Here is a 13,078-nt window from a genome sequence, read left to right as displayed (position 1 = left end):
ATGTATGACATAGCTTTCTGATGGGGAACCAGTTTAAGTGTGGTTGCTTTTTCAGCTTTAACAAAATGAAACTGTTTACAAGTGAGACCAATTGTCATTTTATCTATTGTTGCTTAATCTAAAAATCACCATTTTTCAGTGACTTTAGTTGCTGTGTTTTTGTAGTTACTTTCATGCATAAAAATGATTTTTTAACCATTTTCAAATTAATTCCTACCATAATAGCAATCATCAATGCAGTGTTAAAAGTGTCAAATGTTGTTTTTATGCATGTTTTTGTTTCGTGATATTGTTTGAATGTTTACTGAATGTTGTTCAATAAAATGTCCAATAATAATATTTATTCTTGATCACAAAGTCACGAAAAATACATGAATACTAAGAGTACAAAAGTATATTTCTTTTATGGTACAAATACTTTTGACATATTGTTCATCACAGTGATATATCATCATATATATTGATTGAATTTTTCCAATTATTCAAGGTATTCACCACGAAAACTCATTGTCATTTTCCTTAGATTTCCTGAACAAAAAAATGTGAATTCGTTTTTGAACTACATTTGTAAAATGAATTTTGCCTGCAGTGAAAATTTCAATACCATTTTCCAAGGTCCACTAATATCTAAAACACTTGTTACCTGCTAGTATCAGATTCAAAAGAGATTTGTGAATGTGATTGCTCAAACACATCAATACTATCCTTTACTACATTGTCATGTGACCCAGACTCAAAATCATCAGGTTTTTGGATATTTTTTCCCGGTTGTTTATCTGAAATACTGTCATCATCATCATCGAAATCTAAACTCGGTCTGTTTTGATCTTCCCACTTAAACACTGCAGATATTGCATCATCATCGAATGATGTCATCACAGGAATCTAGAATATGACACCTTAGTAAGAAAATGTTGCAGAATAACATTTATCAGCTTTTACCTGTGTTTCTATTGGTTTTTTGCCATGTGGTTTTGAATCTGAAGGCAGATCTATTGAGACAGATGAAAAACCTGATAATGATTCTTCTTTATCATCTTTAGCACTGAATAAAGATAAAGTGTAAACTAATTTTTTGGGTTGGTACATCGGTTTTACAACCCGCCTTACAAAAGTTGTAGACAAAATGTCACATTAATGTCATGTTTTTCAAGTAAAAAAATTGTGCTTTATTCATGAACAGTTAACTTAAAATATTGTCAACTTCAATGTTATGGTGTTTCAAAGTTTAGAAGATGACAAATCTTCATACAATTATACACGTTGGTTCTTTTAGTGCTTACCACTTTTGGTGTTGAAAATTAGCATTAAGTGGCATCAAACCTAATATTCTTACCCAGGTTTTTCAGCTGAATGTTTGCTGCTAGTTCCTTCAAAGCTGTCTTCATATTCCAAGTCTTCCTTCTCATGAACAACCTTGACATCCTGGGGCATCTTAAACAACGCCACATCTTCATCTTTACTGGAACTTTTCTCAGATTCAATGAACTCTTCAACTTCCGAAACACTCGATGACGCTGACGACAAAATTCCAGCAGCCGATTTTTGAACTCCAGAGCTTACGGCTGAAAATTGTGAATTCACTGGACCCGATGCAGAGTCTTCACCTCGTTTCACAACTAATGGGGGGAGGGATGGAAAACTACGAACAGATGAAATAGGTGGTAGCATGTCCCTCTTCGAAGCGCTGAATTGGTCGTCCGATCTACGAACAGTATCAACATGCGGCTCTTCAGAAGTTGTTGAAGACTTAGATTTAGGTGACGAAGCACCAGATTTCAATTCCAGATCCTCCATCGAAAGTTTTAGTGACTCCTCTAACTGTGATGCTACTGATATTTGAACATGTTCCTCTGATTTCAAGCTTGGACTGGAAGAAGACTTAGATTCACTGGGCAGGTCTGCTACTGGTGCTGCTGCTGGGTTGGAGAGCTCTGCTGGTTTTTGATTAGATGTTGGATTTCTACGGGAAGCGATGTCTTCCATGTAATCACCAACTTGTCCATCTGATGGAAACTCCTTGTCTACTGATAGTTGGTCTCCATTTTCTAAGAAACATAAAGTTTGAAAAGAGTTTAAACATGCAAAAGCATCAAGCCAATATAAGATAAGAATGTTTAGAAAGTTACTTCCAACAAACTGAGTTAGATGACTACACTGGCCCATGCTGTCAATGTCTCGTCACCAGCTGCACTGATGAGACCTTATAGGCCAGTGGTTCTCAAAGTATGGGTCGCGCAGGGTCAAAAAATGGGTCGCGCTGTAGTGATTCAATTCTGCCCAAACGAACTATTACTGTATCAAGTAAACACAAACGAAATTTCTTAATGTAGGAGTAAAGTCGCCTCACTCGACACGTTGTACAGTAAATGAACCAATCATTACAACATACCGACAATAGCCTTCCAATTTTACTGTTACGCACATAGCGATTGTAACGTCATAGCACGGGGAATAATAGGACAAGGTAATCTTGCGAAACTAGACGTGGAGATGTAACAGTTAGCGTTTAAGGATTAATAAGTATTCATACAAGGAAACTTCTTAGATTTGGGATTCACTTCTATCAATGATTATGGTGCTGCAAAGCCACAATGTGTGTTTTGTAATGCAGTGTTGTCAAACAAATCGACCTCGTTAAGCCTGCAGCCATTTAGACATGGGCAGACTCCTATGCGGCGACGGCGTGGCCTCGAAATTGCAGTTCGTCTCGTTAATAATAATATTTAATTTTTTTGATGTTTGAGGCTTGGGTCGTGAGATATTCATAAAACTCAGATTTGGGTCGCGATCAAAAAAGTTTGAGAACCACTGTTATAGGCCAAAACAATCTGCAGGTAAATCTGCAACATCTTTTTGACATAAAGTGCACATTTAGTTTCATTTAAAATAAATTTATTTTAACTTTAAAATTTGGCTTTTAAACCAGTTTTTATGTCCAGGCGAATTTTTCTTATTTTTTTCCTATTTTTGATAAAAATCTCTTCATTGACTTGGGAGCCTTATTACCTACTTGACCACAAAAGCAACTTACCCAGTGGATCCGATCGTAAATCCAGGGAACTTAAAGTAGCTGACAAAGATTCAGATGTTGAAGACTCTGACACTTGAGGGAGCTCTTCATCCCTTGCCGGGTTTGAATTGACGGGATCAGCAAATTCATCAAGTAAAACTTCCTTATTATCAGCATCTGCATGTAAATGGAAGCGTTTAAAATTTTTGCTGTAGTCCATTATTTTAGCACCAAGTACCTAAGTTCAAACAATATTTAACACTGAATGGGGAAATAAATGCAGTATAGTTCAGGGGTCGGCAACCCCTGGCACGCATGCCAAGTTTATTTAGAAAAACGTTGGCATGCGAAGCCATTACCACAAGGAATGAACAAGTAAATTGGTACGCGTCGGCTAAAAAGTTGCCGACCCCTGGTATAGTTAAAACATTTTTATTCAATCAATGAACATAAAAATCATTTACACTAAACAATGTGTACTGAACAGTCAGCATCATACTGTAATCAATCCCTACATATTTTATATTACTTACCCACTGAACTTTTTGATCTGTCCTCTTTTTCAAATGATTCTAAATCTTCAACAGATGAGGTTGAAGAACTTTTCCTCAAAGATACTAGTAATGAAAACACAAATGATTTTTCTCAATCATTATCCCACACTAAAACCCTAATTTTATCAATCAAGAGAAGTATATTCTTCACTAATGAAAGGTTTATTTATATGTCTTTATTGTTTATGAGTAAGTTACAATAAAACAAAAAGTTTTCCAGAATCAAGGAGAAAACTTCGAATTCTAAAGGCATGCACTGTTTATTCAACATAATTTTTAAATCAGTAATTGAGTTATCACAGTTTGCATTCAGTTATTATACACAGCTGTTGTCTCTACACCAGTGATTCTCAAACTGTGTACCGCGGCACACTAGTGTGCCGTGAGAGATTTCCAAGTGTGCCGCGAAATATTTTCTATTTTAAAGTGCAAACATTCTGTGAACAAGTTTTTTTATGTTAACCTGCGAAGTGTGCCGCAAAAGAAAATTATAGTTTTTTAATGTGCCGCATGCTCAAAAAGTTTGAGAACCACTGCTCTACATGCTGAATCTCTGGTGACTCATGATTATATAATACACACAGTCCATACCAGAGTCAGATGTTTTAACTTCGTCACTTTTCTGTGGTTGATCCTTTAGTTCACCATGAGGGGGTGGGGATGGAGCTGTATGGAGCACTTGCGATGTTGAAAAAGGCTTGGGATCTACAAAAACATAGAACAGCATTTTACTTTACCTTGGGTTAAGCCAATGTTCCTACCAAATAAAATTTATTTTACATGTTTCTTAATCCATAAAATGCAAGTGACACAAATATGACATTAACAGCAATCCATACAGGGACCTTACAAGTGGTTATGTACTTAAGACTGCACTTAATACCTGTTTTGAATATTTCTTTCTGCAGTGGCTTCAAAGGGGAACTTCTTGTTTTAGTTTCTTTTTGTTTTAAAGCTGGAAGCGCTTCCTTGTGAAAACCTAAAGGTTACATGAAATATTAATTGTCAGATCATCACTGGAGACAATAATTTTAACATCAAATCACAAATCCTAAGTCTATTTCTATGTATGCATATCAAACATGTCATAAGAAATCAAGACAAAAAAAGTCCTGTCCAATAATAAAATGAATGTATTGTGTAGCTTCTATTTATAAAGGACACCAGCATATTATGTTACCTGTCTTTAAAACTTTCCACATGAATTTTGTACAGTTATGGTTGAATTTTACCAATAGGTAGTGGCTATGGCTGGTGTAGATTGTAACATGAATTAGATTCAAAAGTTTTCTACAAAGCTAAACACCTGATTCTGAAAGTTTTTCGGAATTATTTTGTATCTTAGTTGGAGACTTGGTTGGAAAAGTTGTTGGTTTTGCAGGTGGAAACGAATCTTTCAAGAAATCTATCATAGATTAACAAAAATAAGCTTAATCCATGCCAAAGTTGCATCATAATGGTAATCCACACAATCGTAACAATACAAAAGTTACTGTATAAACTGTTGCTGCCAAGCATAACAGTTGTAAGAACAGCATTAGTTAGTTTATATAAAAGTTACTGTATGGTGGCATTATTACAGACCAATCTGGTTAGTGGTATATTCCATTTAATTCCATAGTAATCATGATTTTAAGCCTTTGGTTTGCCAAGAAAACATTTTGGTAATCACACATTCTGGTTATTTGAATAAAAATGGTTGGAAAATTGGAAATGCAATTAAACATATTTATCAGTATTGTACTTAGTCTCAAGTAACAAGATCAGTTGCAGAAAACAGAGTTATATGTTTTTGAGCAGTTGATCAGTGTTACTAGTGTTGTTAGCCAAAGTTTTAAACCATACTTTATGTTAAGAGAATCCAAATAACCTGGTGCAAATGAATATGTAGTTTTTCCCGTGGGCAGGAGATCACATTCAGGTTCCTTGGAAAAAAAGTTTGGCTTGCTTGGAGATGGCTTCTTGGTAACTGAAACAGACACAACATTGACAACAAAACTACCCACAAAAGTTGGCACAAAATGTTTATAGTTAACCCAGAGCCAGATATAGCAGAAGATAAGTTCTACCCAACATATTTCTATGTAACAAAAAATTAAATACACAGTTTATATACCAAAAAAACTATATTAGGAAGAGATTTCAATGATCCAACTTTTAGTTTTGTTACAAAAACCGTAATAAATAATGCATAGGCAACATAAAAACTTGTTTTCTTGTTGAAGTCAGAGTCAGATAAAAAAATTAAGCCAATGTGAAAAAACACTCCACAACCTTGTATAAAAGTTAGCTACCTGTATTAGTTGGTGCAGAGTGTGTAACAGCTTGTGTAGCATTCTCTCTGTAGTTCTTCCGTAAATATCGTTTATACTGTTCAGCAATCTCTTCCGATTCCTGATCAAGATCCTTGAGCCTGGTTTGCAAATTGCAAGAAAGTTAACAAAAAGTTTATTTCTTATTGCAAACTGTACACTACAACTTTTAGTAAATTTGATGTCTGGTAGGTTGTGTTGTCACAGCAAGTAAAAAACAAACAATTTAGCGGTAAATGCTCAGGGTGAAAAGGCACTTCAACCAAACTGTTACAGAAACTGTATGTTGTTTTATGTGTTTGGGTCTATCACTTTTTACTTTACACAACAGATCAGGTGAATGTGAGATTAGAACTCACAACCTTCTGAGTTTAAGGGTTTACAGTAAACTTAATCCAGACCTGTTTGCCTAAAACAAAATTGTCAGGATCAGGCGCAGATCCAGATTAACCGATGTCGATTAGTTAATACCTTACCACATTACAAATCATTAGTACCTCGAGCGTTGTCCGAATTAGGCGAAGACCTGGTTTAACCGAATCCAGTTTAACCTTAAGGTTCACTGGAGTTACAAAACCTAATTTTATTTGATTGCAGTTTTGAAAGCTTTATCACTCATCAAATATGATGGTCTGTAAGCAAAACAACCATTCCCCACCTTTCCAGGATACCAAAGCGGACACCTGTTGATGTTCGACTGCTGTGGTCCATCATTGGTGCAACATGCGGCTCAAGAGTCTCATATTCTCGAAGCAAATCCTTCTGAGTCGATCTATAACCTGATGTTTGTGGCAAGTTGCTACCATAACCTGGCTCACCACCAGGTGGTACTACTGGGTATGACGAAGAACCAAACGTCGGCTGTTGGTTGGTAAGTCTCATTACTGCTAAGGAAGAAATATATGATTAGTTAATCCTGTTTCAGCAGATAATGACTAAAATGAACAATAAAGTATAGTAAACCTTGGTTTATCTAAATCATCCTATTCCAGGCAAATTTTTGGGTCCTAACGGGTCCAGATTAGACTAACCAAGATGTTTTACATATTTTTTTTGTTTTGATATGTAACAATAAATCAAGATAACATTTAGTTATTCTCTACTTGAATTTACACAGCTTGACCAACCAATACTTTGAACAGCTAATCCAAATCACTTACTGTCATTGCTCCTCTTTAATGCTGCTTGCATCTGCAGCACCATGTCTTCAAGTTGGTGTTGTCGAACATTTTGTACGTCTCTGTCCTTTCTCAGGTCATGAACCTCCTTTTCCTGTGAGAACAAACTCAATGATTGGATGAATTGTTTTTGTTTTATAGTAAAAAAATACGTTCACTGGGGTAAAATCAAACTTTTTGAATGCAATATTCATGCTCAGTAGTATCAAAGCTATGCTGTTCTATTGAAAAGTTTCCACAGAAATAACCAGACATAAACATAATGTTGAATAACTTTAAGCACCTACCAGTTTGTCAGGTTCCTTGTCATGATGATTTTTATTTTTTCCTGTTGGTTCCAATTTTAGTGAGAGTATTTGCCTAAAATTTAATTGATATTATAATTTGAGTTGAGTTTATTTCACTTAATGAAAGAAAACATAGCGACACAATTGCACTAAAACAGTGGTTCTCAAACTGTGGTACGCGTACCACTAGTGGTACGCCAGGACTTTTCAGGTGGTACGCGAGCAGCTTTCTATCATACCTAATTTAAGTCTGATCTAAAATTGCAACTCAACTGACCCAATTACTCAGTCCTGGTTTGGGCGAAACTCGTGTCTTGTACAGTCTTTTGAAATTACGAAATATGATAGACTATGTCAGGGCGAGAAAATGGCCCTATTTCTTGGTCTATCCATTCAAACAGGGTTTAGGAGGTGGTACGCAGCGATAAAGAAATTTGTCCGGTGGTCCGCGGTCCGTATAAGATTGAGAATCACTGCACTAAAACAATCACCAAGCCGGAAATAGCTGCGCAACGTTAAAACATTATGGAGCACAAAAAAGTAAAGAACACAATTGGTGGATGATACCTACACCGTATTATAAAGCGTTATGTGACTGGGGCTAACAAGAAAGTGAGGTTGGCGCAGTGTTGGTAAACAATTCAGAAGTACCACAAACAGTTTTAGACACAATTCCACAATGTTACCTTTCCAACTCCTGTAGATGATTTTTAAGAGACATGTTTTCTTGTCTCAGCATTTTTTCATCACGATCTTGCTTTTTGTCTAAACCATTCTAAAATTTCCAAATATAGTTTAAAACATACAGTTCTAGTTAATTGAATAATTCACTTAAATGCATAAGAATTGTAATTTACACAGCAGATTTGTTGAAAAAACTTTAGGTTAACTGCATAAAAAGCTTGGTAAACTGGTTACACGATTAACTTGATTTATCTGTATTTTGTATTTTTTATACAAGCACTTTTTTAATTGAATCTTATCTTCAACAAACCTTTAAATCAGTAACTTCTGTTGTAAGTTTCTCAATCTCTGTCGATTTGTTTTCAATTTCTCTGATTATTTCAGCCATTTCCTTCATAGTTATCACTAAAATACATACACCTGTTATAGTATAATGTGAGTCAATACGCCAAAGAAAAAAGCAGTCAACTTTCTGACCAATCAACTCAAAAACACAACCATATAAATTAAATTGTCTTGGTATAATAAGTTTGAAATATTAAAAATCACCCAACTATCTTCCAAAAACAAAGTTACCTGAGAACTTATTATTGGAGCACACATAAGTATACAATACAAAAATATGATCACAGTATGTCAGGCCCATTGAAGGCATTATACCGAAAATATACCAAGTATGAATGCAGCATACGCAATGGTTAATGCTTGGTGATCGGCTGATTCAGTATAATGCCTTCAATAAGCATGCCCTACTATGATTTCTATACTCGTGTGACATGATGGCTGGTCTGCATTGCCGCTTCAGGGCTGATCCCTATTCATTTATGTCTAAACAGCATGAACATATGTATGAAACAGTATGATCACAAAATATGATATTGTCTTACTAACTGAGCCAGAGCATACACTTAAAGCAGTTGCAATTATGTTGTTGTTATTAAGTTACTGTACAAGTTTATGCCTAATGGGTAAATTTTCGCTATATTTTCCATGGTACCACAGAGCTATTCATTTGTCCGTTGCAGTGACAATTTTACCCTGCTTTCCATCTTGAGATTGTCGGAGGGAATCGGCAAGAGTTGAAACGATCGAAGGTTCCTGGGGTTCAGGTTTCGTTTCAGCAACATTTGCAGCCGGTGTAACGTGGGTTGTTAGTCCGTGTTGAGTTTTTATTAGTTCAATCTCCCTCAGTTTCATGTTTTCCTGATGAACAATGAAAAAAGACAATTTATTGTATCGATTTGCCTAATAGATTTTAGGTATTCTAATTCAACTAGATTTTTTTAGAATTCAATTAGATTGAATTGGTAGAAAGACCAGCTACATAGGGTTGAGGCTGGTAGCCTTAAAGCTGGATGCAAGTGTGCCTACTTTGATGCAGCCAAAGTTTTTGCATTGAGTCCCTAATACTGACTTGAACATCATGTTTATGATTTTTATTTGCCATGATTTGTTTCAATACATTAAAATTTAATCAGTTAACTTCCTTCCAATCATCAATGTGGGCCACTTGTCGATTGGCAAATTGTTTTAGCACCTCTTTGCAAGGATGTTATAATATGGTTTGTGGAGATGCTACAAAAGTTTTGTGTTTTATGGAAATCCAGCAGCAACTCACCATTTGATTGATAAACTGTTCCTTCTGATGAAGAGCTTCCTCTCTTATGCGAATTTGGTCTAGTTCACGAAGCAGAGATTGACGTTGGTCGTGCATATCTCGTTCCAATTGCTACAAAAAGCACAGACATAAAACACTAAATCAGAAACTTGAATAAAGGGCAATTTAGGAACAAAAACAAAACAAGTAAACTAAATGCTAAGATTAGAACAAAACTCCTTGTATTTTATCAACTAGGATGATGTAATATTTTGTAAACAACCTCTCTATGCAGATTCAGTCGGTCAACTGCTGCCTTCTCTCTTGCCATTAGTTCATTTCTTCTTGACTGATATTCATTCTCCAGTGATTTGATTCTTTGACTTATCTGTAACATGTGGTTAGAATATAAAGGTACTATTTAAGATTTATTTATGGCTTATCATGTATATAAAATATGTTGGTTGCTTATGCATAAACATGATATTGCTCGCTTAGATATCATGCATGCATTAGTCATATACCAAAGATATTAGTTCCAAGTTTATCACTTCATTTAATTCAATTTACTTTGTTTAAAAATGTTTCGCATTGCAATTATCACACATTTTAAAAATATTTAACCAATTTTAAGGTGCTAAATCAAGATTTTTAGTAAAAATAAACCCATATAGTCTAAAAAACACAATGCATATGTTGAAATTTTGTTAATCGTTTGATAAGTTTACTTTTGCAGAAAATACAAAATACAAACTGAATAAGTAAACCCGAAATGTTTTACCTCATTTTTAGACTTTCTTGTCTCATCTATCCGGACTTTTGACAACTCTGTTGTTTTCCATTCTTCAAAAGCAAGCTTTGATCTTCTCTCCGCATCCTCCTCTGTTCGTCGGATCGCTGATGCGAGGGTGCTTGCAGTGATATTAGGATCTCTTTGTCTTCTTCTGTAGGAAGTCTTCATATCTTCATCAATAGCTCGCAGTTTTTCAGCTGGTAAAGTAACAACAAATTGTGTTTAAAACATGCTGTGTACTTGATGTTACATCACTGTTGTAATCATAAACACAATGCAAAAAACATCAGAAATAATAGTACTAAGTACTATATGATATATTAATGTAATGCTGTGCTTTGATTGTTTGTTCAATACATATGTCTATGCTTCATTGAAATGTCATATTAAACATCTCCCTACATAGTTAAATACAGCTAAACTATATTTGTTTTTGTTCCTAAGTTTAATGACAGACATGACTGTATGCTTTATTATATTTCGGTAAATGCTCATGCCATCATGCATCAGTTACACCCATTTGTAAACACTTCAGTCACACAAAAGATTGATAAAAGCATGAAGCAAGGGTCTTGTAAAAACCTTGGATGCAAAAGTGTGCAGCAGTGATGCAAAGTTGTAGTGAGGTGTAAAACACCTGCTTGTGTGCGAAGTATGGCAGTATATTTGTTTTTACTTTTATATTGGATATTTATTTAGCAAAGTTAGAATATGTACCTAGTGTCAAAGGCTTCGTTTTTTCCAACTCAACAGTGCTTAAATTTTCTTTTTCTTCCAGTTTAAAAGGTTGTTTGACGGAAAGAGTGGAGAGTTTATTCAAAAGATTCCACAGAGTGAGGTTTTCTGTTTCATCTAGTTGCTTTGGTGTGGATGAGTGAGGGAAACTCGAGTCTTCAGAACTCGACGAAATATCATTTACTTCCAGATCTTGAGGTAGCAGTCCAAGACGTGCAAGAAGTTCATTTGTCAAAGTATTCTGGAAAAATTATATTTGTTAGAACACTACATGCAGATCTGTTCATAAGTTTAATGGTGAAAATAACGGCCCAAATAGACGTAAAAAGTTTGCCGAAACGTTTGATCAATAAAGCATGTGGCTTTTTTCATCTATTTGGGCCGTTATTTTCACCATTAAACTTATATTTGTTAGAATGTATAAAAGTTCTGGTTAATCACACAAAAAAACTAGACAAATCGGGAATGCAGTATCAGAACTATATGTGTTATACAAAATAGTCAGTTAGCATATTGCAAATGAGCAATTTTCTAAATAGTTATTTCAGCAGCTCAAATTTAATTTGTATCAGCAGAACAATAAAAAAATCTAATGTTTTCACAATAAACCTAACATACAGATTTTAACCACCAGAAAGTAGATAAGAAAGGTTTAGTACCGAATAACTGGAAATTCCAGACTCTTGCTGAAACAGCGACAAGGTGTAATGATAACGACTTTGTTTTATGTGATGAAGAACAAGATTGTCCAAAACTTGCTGGATCCACGGTTTTGCTGCAAACCAATTAAATGTAACCAGTTATATAATGCCATAATTTTGGCCATATTTTTGTACAAAAGCATGGAGTCGCAGACAGTACACATTGTTTCGACCTACAAGGTCTCATCAGTGCAGTTGGTGACAAGAGATTGGCCGTATTGGCTAGTGTAGCCATCCAACGGCACTCCAGTTTGTTGGGAGTAACAGGGTAAAAAGTCATGCCTCACCTAGACTGTGCGATACCACAACTGACATACAACACGGAGTCTTTAGGTAAGTTTCAGACAGTGCAGCTGGTGATAAACAACTGTTCGAATTAGCTAGTTTTTCCATATGATGCCCTAATCACTGCAATACAATATCAATTGTTGCAAAGTGTGCAATGTGTTTATTTATTACATGTTAAATATCAGGCAGTTTTGCCCTTTTGTAGGAAATTGTAAGTCGTGTAACTGACATATAATTGATGAGAAAAATGTTGGAATTGGTGTGACTAATGCATCACTGTGGCAAATATTAAAGAACAAAAAATATCACCACAGAAAAACCTTACTTTTTCGTTGCCGAATTGTTGCAGCGAGCAAATCAGATTTTTGTGATTGGTCGAGTTTAACTTTCTTTTTGCCCTTAGATCCACGGAGTTCGTTAATCATGTTTTGTCTGAGCTGCCCCTGTAATATAAGGGAACTTATGTTGTTAGTGGTACAAACAAATATAAATCATTTATGTCCATGGTGAAGTGTACTATTTTATATCAGCACTTGCTTGAATGTAAGTAGTGGTAGAAACATTAATAGTCAAAAATCACTCATCAGTTATCAGTAACATAATTTTCAACACCTTATTAAGAATAAAATCGGATTTAACTGACAAAAAGTTTCATTTTACAACACTCACTTACTTTTAGTTTGTGCAATACCCCCGCAGCTTGCATACTCTGAAACATTTGACTCTTTAATTCTTCGGCGGTCAGTCCGCTAAAGCTGGAGTTTGCCGAATCCATGAATATTTTTCGTGGATAAATTGATAAATATCAACAAACGCAGCAAAATTATTCCTTTTGAACTCTGCGCCAACAGAAATTGCTCGGATGTAGAATCACAACGTTTCGAGTAATCGATTCTTTGCATTTTTAAACAATTTTCGTACATTGTAAATTTTTAT

The 13,078-nt window shown here is 35.1% G+C and overlaps 1 protein-coding gene across 3 annotated transcripts; it reads right to left on the bottom strand.

Moving 5' to 3' along the window:
- Positions 1 to 326: 326 nt before the first annotated feature.
- On the bottom strand, positions 327 to 13,007 carry LOC145204036 (uncharacterized). 3 transcript variants are annotated; one of them, XM_080076439.1, is made up of 24 exons: positions 12,816 to 13,007; positions 12,468 to 12,585; positions 11,813 to 11,928; positions 11,136 to 11,394; positions 10,407 to 10,615; positions 9,909 to 10,013; positions 9,647 to 9,757; positions 9,066 to 9,231; positions 8,339 to 8,433; positions 8,031 to 8,119; positions 7,345 to 7,417; positions 7,040 to 7,151; positions 6,538 to 6,766; positions 5,862 to 5,980; positions 5,438 to 5,536; positions 4,874 to 4,972; positions 4,451 to 4,546; positions 4,159 to 4,272; positions 3,547 to 3,630; positions 3,035 to 3,190; positions 1,337 to 2,048; positions 943 to 1,045; positions 644 to 885; positions 327 to 528 (listed from the first exon to the last, which is right to left on the bottom strand). In XM_080076439.1, the coding sequence occupies exons 1-24, from the start codon at positions 12,915 to 12,917 to the stop codon at positions 492 to 494; spliced, it is 3,645 nt and encodes a 1,214-aa protein (XP_079932565.1). In that variant the 5' UTR covers positions 12,918 to 13,007; the 3' UTR covers positions 327 to 491. The 3 variants fall into 3 exon arrangements, with proteins under 3 accessions (XP_079932565.1, XP_079932566.1, XP_079932567.1); XM_080076440.1 differs by having other exon boundaries at positions 6,538 to 6,763; XM_080076441.1 differs by lacking the exon at positions 327 to 528 and having other exon boundaries at positions 640 to 885.
- Positions 13,008 to 13,078: the final 71 nt, after the last annotated feature.

This window comes from Phallusia mammillata, chromosome 8 (assembly GCF_965637545.1).
Source record: "Phallusia mammillata chromosome 8, kaPhaMamm4.hap1.1, whole genome shotgun sequence".
NCBI lineage: Eukaryota > Metazoa > Chordata > Ascidiacea > Phlebobranchia > Ascidiidae > Phallusia > Phallusia mammillata.
This window is presented reverse-complemented; position numbering and strand designations above follow the sequence as displayed.